The following is a 24,005-nucleotide window of genomic DNA, read 5'->3' as shown; positions in this document are numbered from 1 at the left end:
AAAGGGTCCCCCTGCCTGTTTGCCCCAGACCCAATTCGAGTGGGCAGAGGGGGACCTCGCTTATAATCCCAATACTCGTTGAGGAGAGGAACTGGGCCTTTAAACATTCGGGACCCGTCACCCTCACGCCCCTCAAAGAAACCTCCAGGGGTTGCCCATCCACCTCCATATCCAACCAAAACTCCTCACCCCCAAGCCGTCCATCCCCCGGCCCCCTCCTCCCTCACCTCCCTCCTCTCCTTCTCCGCCCCGGCCCGCGCACTCCGCTCCCCTGGTGCCGCCCCCCTTCTCGCCGGGCCTCCATCCCGCCCGTCCCGCCGCCGACCCCCCGGCCCGCGGCCCGCCTCGGGCCCGGAAGGTCCTCCCTCCTCAAATCCGACTGCCGATGACTCTCCCCCGCCCCAAAGTCTTCTCGAAGGCCCATCTCCTCCAAGAGGTCTTCCCAGACTCAGCTCCACTTTTCATCTCCCCCTCCCTTCCGCGCCGCCCTGATTCCCTCCCTCTGCTCTTCCTCCCTCCCGGCCCCGCCGCGCTTCCGTCCCCATCTGTCGCTTTATTTACGTAGATCACCGTCTATCTCCCCCGGTCTAGCCTGTCGGCTCGTTGCGGGCAGGGAAAGTCACCGTTTATCGTGGTGTCGTACTTTCCCAAGTACTTAGTCCACCAAGCGCTCAGGAAATACGACTGAATGAATAAATGGACGATTTCCACAGTCGCCCCGCACGTTCCCCTGCCTTCACACGGGAGGCGGTCAGTACAGCACGCCGCATTAGGAAGGCACCCGAGAAATACCAGCGACGAGGACGATAGTGACGGCGAGGGTGGGGCCGCTGATGAAGACGCCAATGATGATGCGGGTGACGGAGATGGTGGTGATGATGAAGGATGACAATGATGAGGAGGAGGAGGAGGAGAGTCAGTTCTCCAGCGGTCGGGGAAGCGGGCTTCGGGTAATAATAATAACCGTGGCATTCGGTGAGCGCTTACTCTGCGCCAGGGACTGCACTAAGCGCCGGGCTGGATCCCAGCAAATGGGGTTGGACACGGTCCCCGTCCCGCGTGGGGCTCACAGTCTCCATCCCCATTTTCCAGACGAGGCCCAGAGAGGTGAAGCGGCTTGCTCGAGGTCACAGAGCAGAGAAGCGGCGGAGCCGGGATTAGCACCCACGACCTTCTGACTCCCGCGCCCGGGCTCTACCCATTAGCCACGCTCTTCCCTCCCCCCCTCGCCCAAGGACGCCCGGGAAAGCCCCGGCCCCCAGCGGCCCACCAAGGCGCCAACCTGGGGGGTCCCCCGGGCCCCTCCGCTCTCGCCCTCACCCCGACGTCCCTTACCCGCTTGGTCAGCTGCGTGTCCATCATGAAGTTGTGGACGTGCTTCTCGGCTTTGGTCAGTTCCAGCTTCCGGGCCACCACGGCCACGACCAGGGCGGTGCAGCCGGCCCCCTAGGCCAAGAACCGCGCAGACAGGGATTGCTGGGGGAGCGGGGGGACTCCTCTCGGACCACCCCACCCTCCCTGCCCCGTCCTGCGCGCTCGACCCGCCCCCCGCTTTTACGCCAAGCCTCCGGAGCGTCATTTCTGCTTTTGGCTGAGCACGCCCGGGGGTATCCCTGCGGATATGATGACGAGAATTTGCTTAGCACTACGTGCCCTACGCTCTGGGGTGGACCGCGAGCTAATCGAGTCGGACCCCGTCCCCGTCCCCCACGGGGCTCACGGACTTAATCCCCATTTTCCAGATGAGGGAACGGAGGCCCAGAGAGGTGAAGCGACTCGTCCGAGGCCGCACAGCAGGCACGTGGCGGAGCCGGGATTAGAACCCAGGTCCTTCTGCCTCCCGGGCCCGGGATCCACCCACTAGGCCGTGCTGATATCCCTGGCGCGTGCTCACCTAGATTCCGGACAAGACCTCTTTCGCCTGGAGGTCCCTGAATAAACTTTGTTCATTCATTCAATAGTATTTATTGAGCGCTTACTATGTGCAGAGCACTGTACTAAGCGCTTGGAATGGGCAATTCGGCAACAGATAGAGACGATCCCTGCCCATTGACGGACTTTAGGGGGCTTGTGGACAGCAGGGGGATTTGGGTGAGGAGGAGGAAGAGGAGGAGAAGGAAGGGAAGAAGGAGCGGGAAGAGGAGGAAGACGAAGAGGAGGAAGATGAAGAGGAGGAAGAGGAGAAGGAGGGGGAGGAGGGGAAGAAGGAAGAGGAGGAGGAAGAAGAGGAAGAAGAAGAGAAGAGGAGGAAAAAGGGAGGAGGATGGGGAGGAGGAGAAGGAAGAGGAGGAGGAAGAAGAGAAGAGGAGGAGGAAAACGAGGAAGAAAAGGAGAAGAGGAGGAAAAAGAGAGGAGGATGGGAAGGAGGAGGAGGAAAACGAGGAAGAAGAGGAAGAGGAGGAAAAAGGGAGGAGGATAGCGAGGAGAAGGAGGGGAAGGAGGAGAAGGAAGGGGAGGAGGAAGTAGAGAAGAGGAGGAAAAGAGGAGGAGGAAAACGAGGAAGAAGAAGAGAAGAGGAGGAAAAGAGGAGGAGGAGAAGCGGAGGGAGAAGAGGAGGAGAAGCGGAGGAGAAGGAAGAGGAGGAAAAGAGGAGGAGGAGAAATCGCATAGATGAGCTCATTGTGGGCAGGAATGTGCCTGACTGTTGTTAGACTGTACTCTCCCAAGCGCTTAGTACAGCGCCTTGCACACAGTAAGCACTCAAATACGACTGAACGATTTGCTCCAGATGGCGCCCCCGGCCGTGCCCCGACTCTGGAAAAGCCCACGCCCGCAGCGTCCTGAACGGACAAACCCCGGGCGTCCCCGCTCGGTGTCCGGCCGGAGTGAGTCACTACCCTTTCCTGCAGCTCCGCGGTCGCCGGGCCCCCCACGGCGGCCTCCTGCCCGGAGCCCCGGGCCCGGCTGGCCGGCCGGCGGGGGGCCGGAGGGAAGGCCCCTTTCGGATCCGGCGCGGGGGACAACCGCCACCGAGGGGTGTCCGGCGCGGGCCCGGCCGGAGCCGGGGTGGGGGGCAGGGCTGCAGAGGGAACCCCAGGAGCGGGGAGGGGAATCAGGGAGGACGGAGAGAACCAGCGGCAGCGGTTGGCACCTGGACACCTGGCCGGGGCCTTGGAGAAAGCACCGCGGGCCTAGCGCCCACCTAACGCCCGCCTCCACCACGGAAACGCGGCTACCTGCAGAGGGGAGAGGGGGGAACCGAAATAATAACGATGACGGCCTTTGTTCGGCCCTTCCGACGTGCAGAGCGCCGTTCTAAGCGCCGGGGAGGAGACAAGGTCATCAGGTCGCCCCCCGTGGGGCTCGCAGTCTTCATCCCCATTTTCCAGTTGAGGCACAGAGAAGTGACCCGCCCAAAGTCACCCAGCTGACCAGCGGCGGAGCTGGGATTTGAACCCGGGACCTCCGAGTCCCCAGCCCGGGCTCTTCCCGCTGAGCCGCGCCGCTTCCTAAAGGATCCACGTCTCCAAAATAGGGGTGGGAGTGGTGGCGGGCCGGGGAGGGGGTCCGTGCTCCCCCCCCCTCCCCACACGCTAAGCGCTCAATAAATACGATCGACGGACTGGCTGGAACGCATCCAGTGCATTCGTTCATCCGATAGTATTTACTGAGCGCTTACTGCGTGCCGAGCACTGGCCTAAATGTTTGGGAGAGCGGCGCAGCGGAGGCGTGCTGGGCCCATAACCCAGAGGTCGAAGGATCGAAACCTTCCTCTGCTACTAGCCCTTGATTTCTTTACGAGAAGCAGCGGGGCTCAGTGGAAAGAGCCCGGGCTTTGGAGTCAGAGGTCATGAGTTCGAATCCCGGCGCTGCCACTTGGCAGCCATGGGACCCAAGTCGCTTCACTTCTCTGTGCCTCAGTTCCCTCATCTGTAAAATGGGGATGAAGACCGGGAGCCCCACGTGGGACAACCTGATTCCCCTGTGTCTACCCCAGCGCTTAGAACGGTGCTCTGCACATAGAAAGCGCTTAACAAATACCAACATTATTATTATTATTATTATTAAAAGTACAACAATAAACAGACACGTTCCCCGCCCGCGATAAGCTGCAGCTCAGCACCTCTAGAAATTCAGATTCGGGGCCCAGAGCGGTGGGGCACCGTGGGAGTCACAAAGACCTGGGTTCGAATCCCCGCTCCGCCACGTGTCAGCTGTGTGACTGTGGGGCAAGTCACTTCCCTTCTCTGGGCCTCAGTGTCCTCGTCTGGAAAACGGGGACGAAGACTGGGAGCCCCACGTGGGACAGGGACTGTGTCCAACCCGATTAGCTCGGATCTACCCCGGTGCTCGGCACAGAGTGAGCACCTAACGGAGAAGCAGCGTGGCTCAGTGGAAAGAGCCCGGGCTTGGGAGTCAGAGGTCACGGGTTCGAATCCCGGCTCTGCCGCTCGTCAGCTGTGGGACCGTGGGCAAGTCACCTCACTTCTCTGGGCCTCAGTTCCCTCATCCGTAAAAGGGGGGTGAAGACCGGGAGCCCCAGGTGGGACAACCTGATTCCCCTGTGTCTACCCCAGCGCTTAGAACAGTGCTCTGCACATAGTAAGCGCTTAACAGATACCAACATTCTAACAAGCACCATCATTATTATCAAATCCACAGCGGATCCGTCCCTCTAGACTGCAAGCTCGCTGTGGGCAGGGAATGCGTCTGTTTATTGTCCTCTCTCAAGCACTTAGCACAGTGCTCTGCACGCAGTGAGCGCTCAATAGATACGATCGAATTGAAGAGGTGCTCAGCCGGGAGGCCCAGAGTCCTGGCTACTGGTGCTCGGTCCCCCCCGCCACTCATCCGCCCCGTCCGTTTTATTCTGTCCTCTCCCGGGCGATCAGCACAGTGCTCCGCACCCGGTCGGCGTTCAATACATAGGGTCGAATGAACCGAACGAACGAAGCAGCTGCCTCTCCTCCAGCCCCCGCGCCTGGCCCGTCCGTCCCCGACTCCGGGAAACGGCTCCCAGCTGGACGAACCTCGGCGCCAGGGGGTGAGGAAGGGACACGAGGGGCTGGGCGGCAGGGAGGAGGCTTGGGTCAGGAGGACCTGGGTTCTAATGCCGGCGTCGACACTCGTCTGCTGGGTGACCCCGGGCAAGTCGCTCCACCTCTCTGGGCCTCGGCGGCCTCGTCTGTAAAATGGGGATGAAGACCGGGAGCCCTCCGGGGGACGACCTGATGACCTTGTCTCTTCCCCAGCGCTTAGAACAGTGCGTGGCACGTAGGAATCGCTTAGATACAAACATTATGATTATTATCATTATTCTCTGGGCCTCAGTGGCCTCGTCTGTAAAAGGGGGATTAAGACTCCACACTGTAGGTTCTTCGTGGGATGGGAATGGGTCTGTTCATTGCCCTAGTCCACTCTCCCAAGCGCTCAGTACAGTGTTCTGCACACAGTAAGCGCTCAATAAATGCTTCCCTGACCGCGCCCTCCTCAGTGGAAAGAGCCCGGGCTTGGGAGTCAGAGGTCATGGGTTCGAATCCCGAATGTCAGCTGGGTGACTGTGGGCAAGTCACTTCACTTCCCAGGGCCTCAGTGAACTCATCTGGAAACTGGGGATGAAGACTGGGAGCTCCACGGGGGACACCCTGATGACCCTGTATCTCCCCCAGCGCTTAGAACAGTGCTCTGCACATCGTAAGCGCTTAACAAATACCGACATTATTACTATTATTATTTCCTCTTCTCCCACTCCCCTCTGCATCCCCCGAACTCGCTCCCTCTATTCGTCCCCCTCGTTGCGGGCAGGGATTGTGTCGGTCCCACAGGCAGCCCCCCACCACACAATCGCACCACAAAACCTCACAGTCGCACACACACACAGGTACAGGGTCACACTGGCAGCCCCCCCTCCCCCAATTACCCACCACACCACCTTGGGAACAGAGGTGTGGTGACACACAGGCACCTCCCACACACACACAATCCCACACCATCTCACGCACACAGGTGTAGTGTCATACAGGCAGCCCCCCCTCCACACACACAATCCCACCCCATCTCTCACACACACAGGAGTGGTATCACACAACCAGTTCCCCCCTCCACACTCGCACAATCCCACACCATCTCATGCACCCAAGTGTGGTGTCACACAACCAGTTCCTCCCCTCCACAATCACACAATCCTTCACCCTCTCACACACACAGGTGTGGTGTCACACAACCAGTTCCCCCCTCCACACAATCCCACAATCCATACCATCTCACACACACAGGTGTGGTATCACACAATCAGTCCCCCCCCCCCCAATCCCACACCATCTCACACACACAGGTGTGGTGTCACACAAACAGATCCCCCCCCTCCATAATCCCACACCATCTCACACACACAAGTGGGGTGTCACACAACCAGTCCCCCTCCACACAATCCCACACCATCTCACGCACAGGTGTGGTGCCACACAACCAGTCTCCAGCCACACAATCCCACAATCCCACACCATCTCACACGCACAGGTGTGGTGTCACACAACCAGTGCCCCCCCCAATCCCACACCATCTCACGAACAAAGATGTGGTGTCACACAATAATAATGTTGGTATTTGTGAAGCGCTTACTATGTGCCGAGCACTGTTCTAAGCGCTGGGGTAGACATAGGGGAATCAGGTTGTCCCACGTGGGGCTCACAGTCTTAATCCCCATTTTACAGATGAGGGAACTGAGGCACAGAGAAGTTAAGTGACTTGCCCACAGTCACACAGCCGACAAGTGGCAGAGCTGGGATTCGAACTCATGAGCCCTGACTCCAAAGCCCGTGCTCTTTCCACTGAGCCACGCTGCTTCTACACAACCAGTCCCCCCCCCCACAATCCCACACCCTCTCACACACACAGGTGTGGTGTCACACAACCAGTTCCCCTCCACACAATCCCACACCCTCTCACACACACAGGTGTGGTGCCACACAACCAGTCCCCCTCCACACAATCCCACACCCTCTCACACACACAGGTGTGGTATCACACAGGAAGCCCCCCTCCCCCCACACACAATCACACACTACCCCCATCTCTCTCTCTCTCTCTCTCACACACACACACACACACAGGTGCGGTGTCACCCAGGCTGCGCAGGCGCACACAATCACACACACACACACACCACCCCATCGCTCTCTCACACACACACACACATGCGGTGTCACCCGGGCGGCGCATGCGCACACAACCTTCTAGCGTAGGGGCCCTCGCGCAGGCGCAGGCGCACGCCTCCCCGTATCCATGGCAACGCCCCGTGGGGCGGCCTGGTGGGGCGCCCGCGCCCGGGAGACCCTCAAAAGAACAATAAGAAGAAATAATAATAATGTTGGTATTTGTTAAGCGCTTACTATGTGCGGAGCACTGTTCTCAGCGCTGAGGTGACACAGGGTGATCAGGTGGTCCCACGTGAGGCTCACAGTTAATCCCCATTTGACAGATGAGGCAACTGAGGCCCACAGTCACACAGCTGCCAAGTGGCGGAGCCGGGATTCGAACCCATGACCTCTGACTCCCAAGCCCGGGCTCTTTCCAATAACGGGGGTCCCTGCCAAGCTCTGACTCTGTGCCAAGCTCTGTTCTGAGCGCTGGGGGTGGATCCGACTTCATGTGGGTGGACACAGCCCTTGTCCCACACGGGGCTCGCGCTCTTTGACCCCATTTGATAGATGAGGAAATGATAATAATAACGATGATACTAATGATGGCATTTGGTAAGCCCTTACTCTGTGCCAAGCGCTGTTCTAAGCGCTGGGGGAGATACGAGGTCATCCAGTTGGCCCTGGCGGGGCTCCCAGTCTGCATCCCCATTTTCTAGATGAGGTCACTGAGGCCCAGATAAGTGAAGTGACTTGCCCCCAGTGACACAGCTGACGAGGGGCAGAGCCGACATTCGGACCCGTGACCTCTGACTCCCCAGCCCGGGCTCCTTCCACTGAGCCACGCTGCTTCTTACAATTGTCCATTCCAAGCGCTTAGTACAGTGCTCTGCATACAGTAATCGCTCAATAAATACTATTATCGAATGAATAACAGGGTATTTGTTAAGCGCCAATGTGCCAAGCGCCATACTAAGCGCTGGGGTGGATATAAATAATGTTGGTATTTGTTAAGCGCTTACTATGTGCAGAGCACTGTTCTAAGCGCTGGGGTAGATACAGGGTCATCAGGTCGTCCCACGTGAGGCTCACAGTTAATCCCCATTTTACAGATGAGGGAACTGAGGCCCGGAAAAGCAAAGCGCCTTGCCCGAGGTCACCCCCGGCAGACAAGTGGTGGAACCGGGATGCGAACCCAGGTCCCTCTGACTCCCAGGCCCGGGCTCTAGCCATTAGACCACACTGCCTCGTGACACGAGCCTCACCGATTGACTCCCCGAGAGCGACGGAGGCCGTACTTGGTATTTGGTATTTGTTAAGCGCTTACTATGTGCAGAGCACTGTTCTAAGCGCTGGGGTAGACACAGGGGAATCAGGTTGTCCCATGTGGGGCTCACAGTCTTAGTCCCCATTTTACAGATGAGGTCACTGAGGCCCAGAGGTGAAGTGACTTGCCCACAATCACACAGTTGACGAGTGGCAGAGCTGGGATTCGAACTCATGACCTCTGACTCCAAAGCCCATGCTCTTTCCACTGAGCCACGCTGCTTGACTGTCGCGTTACATCGGGGCGGCGGGGGAGGGTCTGGGCCCAAGCCGGACCCAGGCCAGGGGCCGGGGAGGGGAGGAGGGGAAGGGGCCCGGGCCCCGAGCGCTCACCATGATGCCCGTGAGGAGGCACACGCCCTTGCCGCAGTACGTGTGGGGGACCATGTCGCCGTAGCCGATGGAGAGGAAGGTGATGGAGATGAGCCACATGGCTCCCAGGAAGTTGCTGGTCACGTCCTGCTGATCGTGGTACCTGCGGGCGTGGACACCGGCGCCAGTCAGCCGGGCCCGGGGTCCCCGGAGGCCCCGCCGCCCCCGCGAGGAGCTCGGGAGGCCGCCGGGCCCGGCCAAGGGAGCGTTCACGTCATCTCGCCTCACACCTCCTCCGTGGCTGCCACCGGGAGCGGGTGGGAAGCGAGGGGGTCCGGGCCCAGCGCAGGCCCGACGGGCCGGCGGCCGCCCCACCGGCGCCCCTTGACCGGCCGCCGTGAGGGCCGGGCCGGGCGGACCTCGGGGGTGGGCACGTTGCCCCGGGGCTCAGGGGGCTCAGGGGCTTGGAGATTAGAGGCTCAGGGGATCCGTGGAGCCCAGAGGCTCGGGAAGCTCAAGGGATCCAGGGGGTGTCAGAGGATCCAGGGGACCCAGGGAGCTCAGGAGTTAATAATAATAATCTTGGTATTTGTTAAGCGCTTACTAGGTGCCGAGCACTGTTCTAAGCACTGGGGGAGATACAGGGTTATCAGGTTGTCCCACATGGGGCTCACCCACTTTAATCCCCATTTGACAGATGAGGGGACCGAGGCCCAGAGAAGTGAAGTGACTGGCCCACGGTCACACAGCTGACAAGTGGCAGAGCCGGGAGTCGAACTCATGACCTCTGACTCCAGAGCCCAGGCTATTTCCACTGAGCCACGCTGCTTCTCCGTTCATAGGATTCAGGGAATTCAGGGATCGAGGAGGGCTCAGGGACTCAGGGAGACAGATCTTCTAATCCCAGTTCTGCCTCTTGTCTGCTGTGGGCAAGTCTGTACCTCCGTTCCCTCTGGCAAATGGGGATGAAGACGGAGAGCCCCACGTGGGACAACCTGATTACCTCGTAACTCCCGCAGTGCTTAGAACAGGGCTTGGCACAGAGTAAGCGCTGAACAAATATCATTATTGGTATTATCGGGGATCGTGCTCGGGGAGCTCAGGGGCTCAGGGGATTCAGAGGCTCAGGGGATCCAGGGAGCCCAGGATCTAAGGGGATGCAGAGGCTCCAGGGATTCAGGGAGCTCAGGGACTCGGAGGCTGAGGGAGATCAAGCACCTCAGGGGTCTCAGGGAGCTCAGGGGTCTCAGGGGCAGGGCCGGGCCACTCTCCGGTGGCCCCCTCTGGACCAGGGGCCCAAAGGGCAAGGGCGTCCAGCCCGGCCTACCACTCTGCGCCTGGAGCGGCCTACGGCCCGGCTCGCCGAGGGGCCGTCAGGTGGGTGCCGTGGGTGGGGGCGTCCGAGTGACCCCTCGGGCCACACCCTGGGTCCAGCAGACCTCCCCCGACCCCCTGACCGCCATCCCTACCAGAAGAGCATCCCCGGGGGGTCACTCTGGCCTCGGGCTCTAGTCCTCTGCCCCCCCCCTTCGGCCGGACACCCCAGAGAAGAGACGCAGAAAGAGACCCGGACAAGAGACTCCGACAGAGAGAGACACTGACGGAGAGGGAGAGAGAGAGAGAGGCGGTTTGGATGGAAAACTACCGTTTGCAGACGTTTGTTTGAAAAGCCCATCGCTCCTCTGATCTCACCGAGGAGAGTCAGGCGCTCACCCTCCCATTGTGAGCCTCAGATGGCTGATCCCGGTCCTCCCCGGTCCACCCGCTGCCCCGCTTCGCCCCACCGGCTGGACCATCCGGCCCACCCTCCCCCTACCTGTAGCCCTGCCCCCTCCCCTGCCTCCCCCCATCGCCCCGACTGGCTCCCTTTGCTCTACCCCCCTCCCCGCCCCACGGCACTTGTGATTCTATGTACATATTTCTATTTACCTTTATTAATGATGCATATATATCTATGATTCTGTTGATTTATAATGATGCTTACTGATGCCTGTTTAGTTGTTTTGATGTCTGTCTCCCCGCTTCTAGACTGTGAGCCCGTTGTGGGCGGGGATTGTCTCTGTTGCTGAATCGTACCTCCCAAGCGCTTAGTACAGTGCTCTGCACACAGTGAGCGCTCAATAAATACGACTGAATGAAGGGAATTATGGCAGGACCCAGGTAGAACTAGGGCTCGCCGCTCCAGGCATAGAGGATGCCCAGACCTGGCCTCCGAGAGGTCACTGGACCCGTTCTCCTGTCTCCATCATGAGACTGCACACCTCTCCTCCACCGCCATCTCCAGGGCCGAAGCCCTCGCCCACCCGAGACGGTCAGGGCTCTCAAATCTAACCGTGCTCCTTCTCGTTATTCTGCTGTTCATCCCCAGGGCCATTCCCGACTGCCTCCTGCCCACGTCAGAGCGGGGAGGAGAATAACCCTAAAAATAATTGTGGTATTTGTCAAGTGCTTACTATGTACTAAGCACCGGGATGGAAAGAGCAAATCGGGCTGGACCCAGTCGCTGTCCCACGTGGGGCTCACCCGGCCTTAATCCCCCTTTTCCAGAGGGTCGGAGGGTTTGGGGGAGGGAGGGGTCAGCAGCAGGGAGTCTGGGGAAATGATAAATTGTGGATTTATATTAATGTCTGTCTCCCCCTCCAGACTGGAAGCTCGTCGGGGACCGGGAACGCGGCTACCCGTTCTGTCGTACCGTGCTCTCCCAAGTGGAGCACTCTGCACACAGTAAGTGCTCAGTAAATACCGTTAATGGATTGAGTGGGAGCAGGTGGAGAGAGAAGGTTGAGGGGGAAGGAGAGAGGAAGAGAGGAGGTAGAAAGACGCAATATGTGGATTAGGGGAGAGATCCCGGGAGCTGGGTATCGGTGGACCTGAGTTCTAACTCCAGCCCTGTCCCTGGACCTTGGTCAGGTCACTGAACTTTTCTGGGCCTGTTCTCCTCGCCTTACTAGACTTTGAGCCCTGGGCGGCTCGTATCTCGTAACTTCTTATCTGCCCCAGGACCTGAAACACAGTAAGGCTTAAGAAATACCTCCGAGGCCAGGTATAGGGAAAGAGATGAGATCGAGATAGAGACAGACAAGCAAAATCACAGAGAAAGAATGACTCAGGGAGATGCAGAGACATAAAAACAGACACATATACACCTGCCCACCTCCCCTTCCGACCACACCCGCACGCTCATGCTCCCCAAGCTGATCGTGTCTGTAAAAAATGGGTAAAATGGGGCTGTGTAAAAATCCCCCTTGTACAGATGAGGTAACTGAGGCCCAGAGAGTAAAGTGACTTGCTCAAGGTCACACGCTCTGGTTCATCCCAAGTGCTTAGTACAGTGCTCTGCACACAGTAAGCGCTCAATAAATGCGGCTGAATGAATGCACAGGCCTGGGCCCTACCGACTATGACCTCCTAACTCCCTTCTGGCTCTCACTGTAGTCTCCCAAGCGCTTAGTACAGTGCTCTGCACACAGTAAGCGCTCAATAAATGCGGCTGAATGAATGCACAGGCCTGGGCCCTACCGACTATGACCTCCTAACTCCCTTCTGGCTCTCACTGTAGTCTCCCAAGCGCTTAGTACAGTGCTCTGCACACAGTAAGCGCTCAATAAATGCGGCTGAATGAATGCACAGGCCTGGGCCCTACCGACTATGACCTCCTAACTCCCTTCTGGCTCTCACTGTAGTCTCCCAAGCGCTTAGTACAGTGCTCTGCACACAGTAAGCGCTCAATAAATGCGGCTGAATGAATGCACAGGCCTGGGCCCTACCGACTATGACCTCCTAACTCCCTTCTGGCTCTCACTGTAGTCTCCCAAGCGCTTAGTACAGTGCTCTGCACACAGTAAGCGCTCAATAAATGCGGCTGAATGAATGCACAGGCCTGGGCCCTACCGACTATGACCTCCTAACTCCCTTCTGGCTCTCACTGTAGTCTCCCAAGCGCTTAGTACAGTGCTCTGCACACAGTAAGCGCTCAATAAATGCGGCTGAATGAATGCACAGGCCTGGGCCCTTCCGACCGTGACCACACGCGCACGCTGCCCACGTGCACAGTCCACGCGAGCTCCTCCTAGGCAGGGGATGTGCCTGTTTATTGTTCCATGGTCCTCTCCCAAGCGCTTCGCACAGTGCTCTGCACACGATAAGAGCTCCATCAATCCTCCTTCTAGACTGCAAGCCCGGTGTGGGCAGGGATCGTCTCTCTTTACTGTTCCACCGTCCGTTCCAGGCGCTCCGTCCAGTGCTCTGCACACAGTGAGCGCTCAAAAAATACGATTGAATGAATGAATGTGATTGAATGAACATGCCTGAGGCGGTCACCTCTCCCCCTCCCCCATCCCCGCGCATGCTCCCTCGTCCGTCGGGTCTGCGCACGTGCCCCGCCCTCGACCGACCACGCCCTCGCGCATGCTCCCTGCCCCAGCGCGTCTGTGCACGTGCCCCCTTTCCGAGGACGCCCTCGCGCCTGCTCCCCGTCCGAGCGTGTCTGTGCACGTGCCCCCTTCCGACCACGCCCTCGCGCATGATCCCCTGTCCGGGCGTGTCTGGGCACGTGCCCCCCTTCTGATCACCTCCTCGCGCCTTGCTCCCTGTCCGGTGTCGGCGCACGTGCCCCCTTCCGACCACGCCCTCGCGCCTGCTCCCCGGTCCCAGCGTGTCTGTGCACGTGCCTCCGTTCGGATCACCTCTTCGCGCATGCTCCCCTGTCCGACCGTGTCTGCGCACGTGCCCTGTTACGACCAGGCCCTCGCGCCTGCTCCCTGGTCCGCCGCGCCTGCGCACGTGCCACCCCTTCCGACCACACCCTCGCGCCTGCTCCCCTGTCCGGGCGTGTCTGTGCACGTGCCCCCCTTCCGTTCACCTCCTCGCGCATGCTCCCTCCTCCAAGCGTGTCTGCGCACGTGCCCCCTTTCCGACCACACCCTCGCGCCTGCTCCCCTGTCCGGGCGTGTCGGTGCACGTACCCCCCCTTTCCGTTCACCTCCTCGCGCCTGCTCCCTCCTCCAAGCGTGTCTGTGGACGTGCCCCCTTCCGACCACGCCCTCGCGCCTGCTCCCCCGTCCCAGCGCGCCTGCGCACGTGCTCCCCTTTCGACCACGCCCTCGCGCCCGCTCCCCGGCCCCAGCGCGCCTGCGCACGTGCCCCCTTTCAGACCACGCCCTCGCGCCCGCTCCCCGCGCGCCTGCGCACGTGCCCCCCTTTCCGACCCCGCCCTGGCGCCCGCTCCCCCGTCCCCGCGCGCCTGCGCACGTGCCCCCCTTTCGACCACGCCCTCGCGCCCGCTCCCTCGCCTATGGCGCCTGCGCACGTGCTCCCCTTTCGACCACGCCCTCGCGCCCGCTCCCCGGCCCCAGCGCGCCTGCGTACGTGCCCCCTTTCAGACCACGCCCTCGCGCCCGCTCCCCGCGCGCCTGCGCACGTGCCGCCCTTTCCGACCCCGCCCTGGCGCCCGCTCCCCCGTCCCCGCGCGCCTGCGCACGTGCCCCCTCTCGACCACGCCCTCGCGCCGGCTTCCCTGTCCGTCGCGCCTGCGCACGTGTCCCCCCCCTTCCGATCCCCTCCTCGCGCATGCGCCCTCGTCCGGTGGCGCCCTCGCCCGGGTCCGCCCCAGCCCCGGCGCGCATGCTCCGCGCCTCGCCGGCCGCCGCCCACGTGCTCCCGGCTCCCGCCCTTTCCCACGGTGGGGTCCAGCCCGACCTTTCGCACACCCGGACGGTCCAGGCGGCGATGATCCAGAGGGAGATGCTGAAGACGAGCAGCACGGTGCCCGGGCAGATGGTCATGAGGGTCTTCATGACGAAGCGGGTGTTGAAGTTGATCTTGTTGAGGGCCCCGATGCTGCGGGAGGAGGCGTCGGTGAAGAGCTTGCTGTGCAGCAGCATGACCCGCGCGATCAGGTAGAGGCGGAGGAACATGGGCACCGACAGGATGACGTCCACGTCGGCCTCGGTCCGCGACGGGGTGTAGGAGAAGGCCAGCCGGGCCGTCCAGAAGAACTTGTACTCGCCCGGGACCGGGTGGATGGCGCACACCAGCATCTCCAGCCCGATGAACAGGATGCGCTCGTACGTCATGGCGATCCGCCAGTCGTCGGCCCCGTTGTCGATCACGAACAGCTGCCCGGGAGAGGGGCGAGGGGAGAAGGGTCGGGCGGGGCCGGGGGCGCGGGCACGGATGGGGTGGGGGTACGGAGCTGGGCACGGGCACGGATGGATGGACCGGGGGGGGGCATGGTGGGGCGGGGGCGCGGAGCTGGGCGCGGGCACAGATGGGATGGGGTAACGGAATGGGCACAGATAGGGTGGGGGCACGGAGTTGAGCACGGATGGACGGACGGGGGCACGGTAGGGTGGGAGCACGGAGCTGGGCACGGGCACAGACGGGATGGGGTAACGGAATGGGCACCGATAGGGTGGGGGCACGGAGCTGGGCACGGATGGACGGACGGGAGCACGGATGGGGTGGGGGCACGGAGCTGGGCAGGAGCACAGTTGGAGGGGAGCACGGAGCCGGGCACGGATGGGCTGGGGGCACGGAGGCGGGCACGGATGGGGCGGGGGCAGGGAGCGCGGCAGCCCCGCATCGTCGGCGCGTTTCCGGCAGAGGGAGGGGAGAGGGGAGCCCCCGGCGGGGGAGGGCGAGGGGAGCCCCCCGGGGTGGGGGGAGGGGCGAGGGGAGCCCCCGGCCCATCGCGGGAATCCCGAGGTGGGGGAGGAGGAAGGACTGACAGCTCAGACCTGCCGCCTCCCCCTCCCCCGGGCCTTCCTCCCCTCCCCCTCCTTTATCGCCGGCATCCCCCCCTTCCCTCCCCTCCCCCCCTTCCCCGGCATCCCCCTCCCCTCCCCCCGCCCCGGGATCCCCTCCCCCTCCCCCCTCCCGCCCGCCCCATCCATCCGCTGTGGACGAGGAGAAGGTGACGATGGGGTTCCCATGGCAACGGGAGGCTTGCTCCTTCCCGCCCCCGGAGTCCCACGGCGAGGTGGGGGCGGGGAGGCCCGGGGGGAGGGGCGGGGGAAGGCCCGGGGGGAGGGGAAGGCGGGGGGGGGGGCCTCTGTCGCACACACATACGGGGGGGCCCGGAGCAGCCCCCCACTTTCCCTCTCCCCCCCCCCATATCCGCCCTCCCCATCCTGGGGGTCGCGCAGAGCCCGGGGGCTGGCTGGGTGGGGGTTGGGGGGGGTCTGAGGGAGCCCCCCCCGCCCCCATGTCTCCCCAGGGTCTCCCGCCCCATCTCCGCGTCTCTGCCCCTCCGCTGGGGGTTGGGGCGGCGGGGAGGGGGCGTGAAATCAGCAGACTGGAAGAGCCCCCTCCTACGAAAAGATTGACCGCATGCGCCCACCCTCGGCAGAGCGTGTTTGTGTGTGTGCCTTGTCATGCCCACCCGACGGGCAGCATCTCGAGGTAAGACCCCCGGCCTGCGCCCCCCCGGGGCCTGTGCCCTCTGGCCCTGGGCCCCCCCGGGCCTGTGCCCGCCCTGCCAGGCGGGGATGTCGTGTCGTCCGCAGCGCCTTGCTGCTTCCTGGCACCAGGACAAGGGAACTCCACCCCTACCCCGGCCTCCCTCCCTTCCTTCCCCTCTCCCTCCCATCCTTAGCCTCTTTCCCTCCTCCTCCTCCTCCTCCCATCCCCGGACTCCTTCCCTCCCCCTCTGATCCTCAGCCTCCCTCCTCCCCTGGTCCCCGGCCTCCCTCCCCCTCTGGTCCCCGGCCTCCCTTCCCCTCTGGTCCCCGGCCTCCCTCCTCCCCTGGTCCCCGGCCTCTCTCCCCCTCTGGTCCCCGGCCTCCCTCCCCCTCTGGTCCCCGGCCTCCCTCCTCCCCTGGTCCCCGGCCTCCCTCCCCCTCTGGTCCCCGGCCTCCCTCCCCCTCTGGTCCCCGGCCTCCCTTCCCTTCTCGTCCCCGACCTCCCTCCTCCCCTGGACCCCGGCCTCCCTCCCCCTCAGGTCCCCGGCCTCCCTTCTCTGATCCCCAGCCTCCCTCCATCCTTCCATAGTCAGCTGAGTGAAGGCCAGCCCAAGATGGAGCAGGGCAAGGAAGCCTCTAATCCATGGGGTCACCATTTTACCCCCCACCCTGCCTGTCCATCTCCCCTCTCTTCGGGTCGTTCCTGACCAAGAGAGGGAGGAGAGAAGGGGAGGGAGAGAACGCCTTTCCCAAGAAGGAGGAAAAGGAGGAGGAGAAGAAAGAAGAAGAGGAGGAGGAGGAAGAAAATAATCACGGTAGTATTCATTAAGCGCTTAGAGTGTGCCCGGCACTTTACCGAGCATTGCGGTAGATACAGTATAATCAGATCACAGTCCCCGTCCCCTGCCTGATCCCAGCTCCTCCACTTGCCCGTTGTGCGACCTTGGGCAAGTCACTTCAGTTTGCTGTGCCTCAGTTCCCTCATCCGTAATATGGGGATGAAGAGTGTGAGCTTCACGTGGGACAGGGACCGTGTCCAACCCGACTGCCTCATGTCTCCCTCAGAACAGTGCCTGGCACATAGTAAGCACTGAGCAAATACCAAAAAAGAAACCAACCCAAAATGGAGCGCACAGTCTAAGGGACTGGGGGAGGAGTAGGAAGAGCGGGAGGAGATGGGGTCGAACTGCAGCAAGAGGGACCATGGGTAGACAGCAAGAGGGAACAGCGGGTCAGAAGGCGAGATCTGCTCCTCACCCCGGGCAGATGACTCCCCCACCTGCTCTTGTCCAGCGGCCCAGGATCGGGTCCGCCTGTCCATCCCTCCCGCCTCTCCCCACCCCCAGACGCTCATAATAATTTTAATTAATACTAATTATGGTACTTGGTAAGCGCTTGCTTACTATGCACCAAGCATTGTTCTAAGCACTGAATACACGTTAATCAGGTTGGATGCAGTCCCTACCCCAGATTGGGCTCCGCACGGTAAATCTCCATTTCGTACAGAGAGGGGAACTGAGGCACGGAGAAGTGAAATGACTCGCCCAAGGGCACACAGCAGATAAGTGGGACCCTTTCTCCCCGACCCCCCCACCCCGCACCTCCAGCTCACAGGGAGGAGGGACTGCCTGTACCAGAACTTTTCCTTTTCACTTAAAGTGCTCCTGCCGGGGTGGGAGGAGAGGGGGCGGTGGCCGGGGGAGAGGGAAATCAGGCCTGCCCCTTTTCTTTTTTTTTTAACAAAAAGGTATTTGTAAGCGCTTACTATACGCCAGGCACTGTACTAAGCGCTGGGGTCAATACGAGATACTCAGGTTGGACCCAGTCCCTGTCCCACATGGGGCTCACGGTCTTGATCCCCATTTTACAGATGAGGGAACTGAGGCACGGAGAAGTGAAGAGAAGCAGCGTGGTCCAGTGGGTAGAGCCCCCGGCCCGGGAGTCGGAAGGACCTGGGTTTTAATCCCGGCTTGCCGCTTGTCTGCTGGGTGACCTTGGCCAAGGCACTTGGCTCCCCTGGACCTCAGTTCCCTCGTCGGCAAAATGGGGATTAAGACCGTGAGCCTCACGGGGGACGGGGGACGGGGACCGGGTCCAACCCCGTTGCCTCGCATCCGCTCCGGCGCTCAGTACAGCGCCTGGCACACAGAAAGCACTCAATACCACAGGAATGATTGTTATGGCCCTGAAAGATGGGTGGGGGGGGGGGGGAATCCTGACCTTCCCTCCATCACCCCGGCAGTCTCCCCCTCCCCCCAAGGGAAAAGACCTGTCTCCTCCCTCCGTCCCCGCCCCTGCGCCCAACACTCTGCATATATGTGTGCGCGTGAGCACGCGCTTCCAGCACACAGCCGGTCCCCATCACAACCACAGGGAGTCACAACACGTTGTCACTAACACCACCCCCGGAGTGTGAAGGAGACCCAGCAGGCTTCCTCAGCTCCCACATCCCCCTCCCCCTGCCCAGGACACCCCGGGAGCCTCTCGGCTGTCGGCTCCTTGTGGGCAGGGAGGGTGTCTCTTCTACGGTCCTCTCCCCGGCGCTTAACACAGCGCCCCGCACACCGGAAGCGCGCCGTCGTATCGCCGGGGCGCCGGGTCGGTCGGCCCCGGGCCTAGGGGTAGCCCCGGCCTTCCTCCTCCGCCCTCCCCGACCTCCCTCGACCCCAAGCGGGGAGGAAATCGGGCCCGGGCCCCGGGGCCTGCTCGGGGTGGGCCGGTGCAGGCCACGCTCGTGCTCCGGGTGTCGAGCCCCGGCGGCGAGGCCGAAGGGGATAGGATGGGCAGGGGCAGCGGGCCTCGGGGGTCCCCCCCCCGCCCCCCCACGCCCACTGATGTCCGCACCCACCCCCTCCCCACGCCCCACGGGGGAGGGGACACCCACCTGGATCTCCCGCGTATGGTAGGCCACAATGAGCCCCAGGAGGATGGCAGTAGACAGGCTAATGAGACATTTTAGCGCCAGGGAGAACATAGATTCCTGGTGGGGGTGGAAGGAGGCGGAGAATTAGGGGTGGGGTGGGGAGGGATCGTCCCTCCGCACCCCTCCCCTCTTGATGGGTCGGGCCCCCCCCCCCCCAAACCCCTCACCCTGGTGCTTACTATATGCAGAGCGCTGTTCTGAGCGCTGGGGGAGATACAGGGTGATCAGGTTGGCCCACGTGGGGCTCCCAGTTTTGAGCCCCATTTTCCAGATGAGGGAACTGAGGCCCAGAGAAGTGAAGCGACTGGCCCACGGTCACCCAGCTGACAAGTGGCAGAGCCGGGGATTCGAACCCATGACCCCTGACTCCCAAGCCCGGGCTCTTGCCGCCGAGCCACCCGGCTTCACTTCTAGACCGTGAGCCCGTCGTCGGGTAGCGGTTGTCTCTGTTTGTTGCTGAATTGTACTTTCCAGGCGCTCGGTACAGTGCTCTGCACACAGTGAGCGCTCAATAAATACGATTGAATGAATGAGGGAGCTCAGACCATGGCTCTCCCCACCTTCAAAAGCCTTATTGAAGGCCCACCTCCTCCAAGAGGTCTTCCCTGACTGAGCCCTCCTTTCGTCTACTCCCGCCGTCTTCTCCATCACCCTGTCTTGGCTCCTTTTATTCATCCCCCTGCCCCGATTCATTCATTCAATCATACTTACCGAACGCTTACTGAGCGCAGAGCGCTGTACTAAATGCTTGGAAAGCACAACCCAGCAACAAATAGAGACAATCCCTGCCCACGAGGGGCTCACAGTGTGGAAAGGGGGACAGAGGTATCCAAAAAAGTAAACAGGCATCACTATAAAGAGATAGAATTATAGATATAAACACAGCGTTAATAAATAGAATAATAAACAGCTACATATATATGTATATATAAATATGCATATATAGACAAGTGCCATCGGGCGCTTATGTTCACACCTGTCATTTATTGATTTCATTTCAGTTCTGTCCCCGTTCCCCCCCGGATTGTCAGTTCATTGCGGGCAGGGAATGGGTCTGTTTATTGCTGTATTGTCCTCTCCCAAGCGCTCAGTCCAGTGCTCTGTCTCTGTCTGTTGCCGCTTTGTCCATTCCAAGCGCTCAGTACAGCGCTCTGCACATAGTAAGCGCTCAATAAATACCATTGAATGAACGAACGCTCTGCACACAGTAAGCGCTCAATAAATACGACTGACCGACTGACTGAGAATAGGCTGTGGAGGCGGGTAAGGGGCAGCGGACCCGGCCTGAATCTCGCTCGGGAATCCCCTCACCCTCGAGACCCATAATTTGGGGGTTTTTTGGGGGGGTGGATGTTCCACCCACCCACCCCAAGACCACCCAACATCTTCGCTGGGACCATCGAACCGACAAGGGTCGCGGGGGTTGTGCCCTCCCACTCCCCCCCCCCCACCCCCAACAACTGCCCCCAGGAGCCGGGCTCACGTGGGGTCAATCGGGGGGAGCCCCTCAGGACCCCCGCCCTGCCAGGGAAGGGGGGTGGCCCGAGACCCCCAAGAAAGAGCCTTGGACACCCCAAGGTCGACACTCCTGCCAAAGCCATCCTTCCATTCCTTCAATCATATGTACTGAGCGCTTACTGTGTGCGGGGCACTGTACTGAGCGCTTGGGAGAGGAGAAGATCACAATAAACTTTGTCGATTGCCTCCCTGTGGCCCTGCCCTCTCTTCCCTAAGCCCAGAGCCAGTGTTCCTTGGCAGGGAGTGGCTGGGGTGGGGGGCAGGGGGACCCCAAGGCCCCCGGGGGAGAAGGGGGACACCCCACCCCACCAGATCCAAAATCTCGTCTAACGGGCCTCTAGGCCGTGAGCTTGCCGGAGGCGGGGATCGTGTTTATTAACTCTGCTCTGTGGTCCTCTCCCAAGCGCTTAGTACAGTGCCCTGGCGCACAGTAGGTGCTCAATAAATACCACTGACGGTGACGCTAAAGGCGCCTGGGAGCCGGCTCTGCCTTCCCCTGCTCTGCCATCTCCCCTTCAGTCGTATTTGTCGAGCGATTACCGTGTGCGGAGCGCTGTACTGGGCGCTCGGGAGAGGACAGTACAACATAAACGGGCACATGCCCTGCCCACGACGAGCTTAGAGTCTAGAGGGAGGGAGACGGGCGTTAATTCAGAAAATAAATAAATGAGAGATCAGGACATAAGCGGTGTGGGGCTGGGAGGAGCGGGAGAAGAGGAAGGGGGTGGGGAATAGCCGGGGAAGGCCTTCCCCGAACAGCGCTCAGAACAGTGCTTGGGCCCCTAATAAGCGCTTAACAAATATCATTATTATAATTCAATAAGGCTTTGAAGAGGCTCCCTCCTCCGGGAAGCTAGCCTGGATTCCACAGGGCCATCCTTCCTTCCCCCCCCGGCCCTTTCCTCCAAGACCGCCTTTGCCAGGGGAATCGATCTGGTGGGGGCCGGGGAGGGGGGTGGGCACGGTATGGAGAGTTGGTTGGAATGGAAATTTGCACAGATGAAATTTTCCTGAATCCCCCCCCCAAAAAAAAAAGCAGGTGCTTCGTTGTAGGGGGAGAATAAAGAGGGAAGACACCACCTCCAATCTCCTCCTCGGGGGGTCCTCGTTACCCCAGCCCCCGAACTCCGGACCACCGCCCTCAGCGGGGGAGGCCAAGCTGTAGCCGAAGGGAGAGCGTGTGGGGGAGGGTGGGTGGCTCAGAGTCGGGGGGGGGGGCGGGTTTTTAAACCCCATTTCACAGGTGAGGAAACTGAGGCGCGGAGTCGGGGTGTGTCGGGGGATGGATGGGGCCCGCGCCTGAGGGTGGGAGGGGGATGGCGGGGGGGTGTCACCCCAGGGAGGCATGCCCGCCGAGCTGACCCTCGGGGGGAGGCCCGGACGACCCCCTACTCGGAGCGCAACCTCTTGGGGGGACTCTCGGGTGGGGGAAAGACCCCTACATTGAAGTCCAGTCTCCCGGGGGGACCGTGGAGGTGGGGGGCAACGACCCCTACCTTGGAGCCCAGCTCCGAGAGGGGACCCACGGGTGGGGAGAAAGACCCCCCACCTTGGAGTCTTAACCGGTGGGGGGACCCTGGGGGGGGGGAAAGACCCCCTACCTTAGAGTCCAGCCCGTCGAGTGGACCCTCGCCAGGAACGATGACACCTACCTTGGAGTCCAGCCCCAGGGGGGGGACCCACAGGTGGGCAGAACGACCCCCTACCTTGGACTCTAACCCCGAGGGGGGGGGGATCCTGGAGGGGAGAACTGCCCCCTACCTTGCAGTCCAGCCCCGCGGGGGGAGGCGGACCCTCGTTTCGGGGGGAAAACGACCCCTACCTTGGGGTCCAACCCCACGGGCGGACCCTGAGAGGGGGGGACGACCCCCTACTTGAAGTCCAGCCCCGCGGGGGGACCCACAGGTGGGCGGAACGACCCCCTACTTTGGAGTCTAACCCCTGGGGGGGGGGGAGAACTCCCCCCTACCTTGGAGTCCAGCCCTGCGGGTGGACCCTCGGGGTGGGGGGGAGGGGGACGATGACTCCCACCATGAAATCCAGCCCCGCGGGCGGCCCCCTTGGGGTGGTGAGGACCCCTACCTTGAATTCCAGCCCCTCGGGGGGGAGAAAAGACCCCTACCTTGAAGTCCAGCCGCTCGGGGGGACCCTGGGGGAGGACGACGACCCCCTACCTCGGAGTCCAGCCCCTCGGGGGGGACCCACGGGTGGGCAGAACGACCCTCCCCCTTGGAGTCTAACCCCGAGGGGGGCCCGGGGGAGGGGAGAACTGCCCCCTACCTTGCAGTCCGGCCCCTCGGGTGGGAGGAGGACCCCCGTGGGGGGGGGGGGAAACGACCCCCTCCTTGGAGCCCAACCCCACGGGCGGACCCTGAGCGGGGGGAACGACCCCCTGCCTTGAGGTCCGGCCCCGCGGGGGGGCCCTGGGAGGGAGAAACTCCTCCCCCCCCGCCCCCTTGGAGTCCAGCCCTGCGGGTGGACCCTCGCGGCGGGGGGGGGGGGGACGGGACGATGCCCCCCACCGTGAAGTCCAGCCCCGCGGGCGGAGCCGTCGGGGCGGGAAGACCCCCCCCGCCCCCCCCTACCTTGGAGTAGAGCCCCCAGGACAGCTCGGTCTCGATCACCATGACGACGATGCCGAACATGCCGAAGATGAGTGCGTAATCGCTCAGCCGCTTCCTCTTCTCGAAGAGCGCCCGCCGATGGCCCAGCCGGTACCCGATGTTCTGGTGCTTGCGCTTGGGGGCCTTGGGCGGGGGTCCCCCGGCCGGGGGGGGGGAGGGGGCCTCCCCCTCCTCCCCCTCCTCCCCCTCCTCCTCCGCCGGCCGGGTGATGGTTCTGCAGGCCGGAGGGCGGCGTGGAGGAGGAGGAGGCGGCGGGGGGCAGCAGCAGGGTCGGGCGGGGGGAGATGACGATCTCCGGAGGGGGCGGCCCCCCCGCTCCTCCTCCTGCTCCTCCTGCTCCTCCTCCTCCTCCTCCTCCTCGGGGCCCGTCCTCGTCGGTGGTCGCCGCCCCCTCCACCAGGTTCCTGCGCGAAGCGCTGAGCCGGGTGAGGGGCTTCATGCCCCCGCCGCTGTACTTACACGAGCTCATGGCGATCTCCGTGAAGGGGTTGCTGTCCCTCCGGTGGGCCAGGGGGCTGGGCTGGCGGGGCCGGGGGCCGGTGCCCGCCGACCCCGGGGAGTGCCCGCCGCCCCCGGCCCCCGCCCGCTCCGTCAGGCTCAGCTGGCTGCCCGGCCGGGGCGGAGGAGGAGGAGGAGGAGGAGGAGGAGGAGGAGGAGGAGGAGGATGCTGAGAGGGAGCAGGAGGCGGGGGAGGGTGAGGAGGGGTCCTGGCCGAGGGCGAGGCGGGCAGGAGCCCCCGGGGCAGCGGCAGCAGGGGCAGCAGAGGCGGCGGGCCCGGCGCGGGGCCCTCGGCCCGCTCGCGGAAAGGCCCGGAGGGCTCCAT

General features: G+C 62.2%; 1 protein-coding gene across 1 annotated transcript in view; it reads right to left on the bottom strand.

Moving 5' to 3' along the window:
- KCNN3 (potassium calcium-activated channel subfamily N member 3) overlaps nt 1–24,005 on the bottom strand; it is a 31,574-nt gene extending 7,569 nt beyond the window's left edge. The window contains exons 1-7 of the mRNA XM_029055466.1: nt 23,895–24,005; nt 23,385–23,807; nt 23,144–23,338; nt 19,002–19,097; nt 14,415–14,833; nt 8,739–8,880; nt 1,336–1,446 (exon numbers count right to left, since the gene is read on the bottom strand). Of these exons, the coding sequence (XP_028911299.1) occupies nt 1,336–1,446; nt 8,739–8,880; nt 14,415–14,833; nt 19,002–19,097; nt 23,144–23,338; nt 23,385–23,807; nt 23,895–24,005 (1,497 nt within the window). The remainder of the gene's footprint in view (nt 1–1,335; nt 1,447–8,738; nt 8,881–14,414; nt 14,834–19,001; nt 19,098–23,143; nt 23,339–23,384; nt 23,808–23,894) is intronic.

Source organism: Ornithorhynchus anatinus, chromosome X5 (genome assembly GCF_004115215.2).
Source record: "Ornithorhynchus anatinus isolate Pmale09 chromosome X5, mOrnAna1.pri.v4, whole genome shotgun sequence".
In the NCBI taxonomy this organism is placed as follows: Eukaryota; Metazoa; Chordata; class Mammalia; order Monotremata; family Ornithorhynchidae; genus Ornithorhynchus; species Ornithorhynchus anatinus.
Note: the sequence above shows the minus strand (reverse complement) of the source record. Positions and strands in the feature narration are given on the sequence as shown.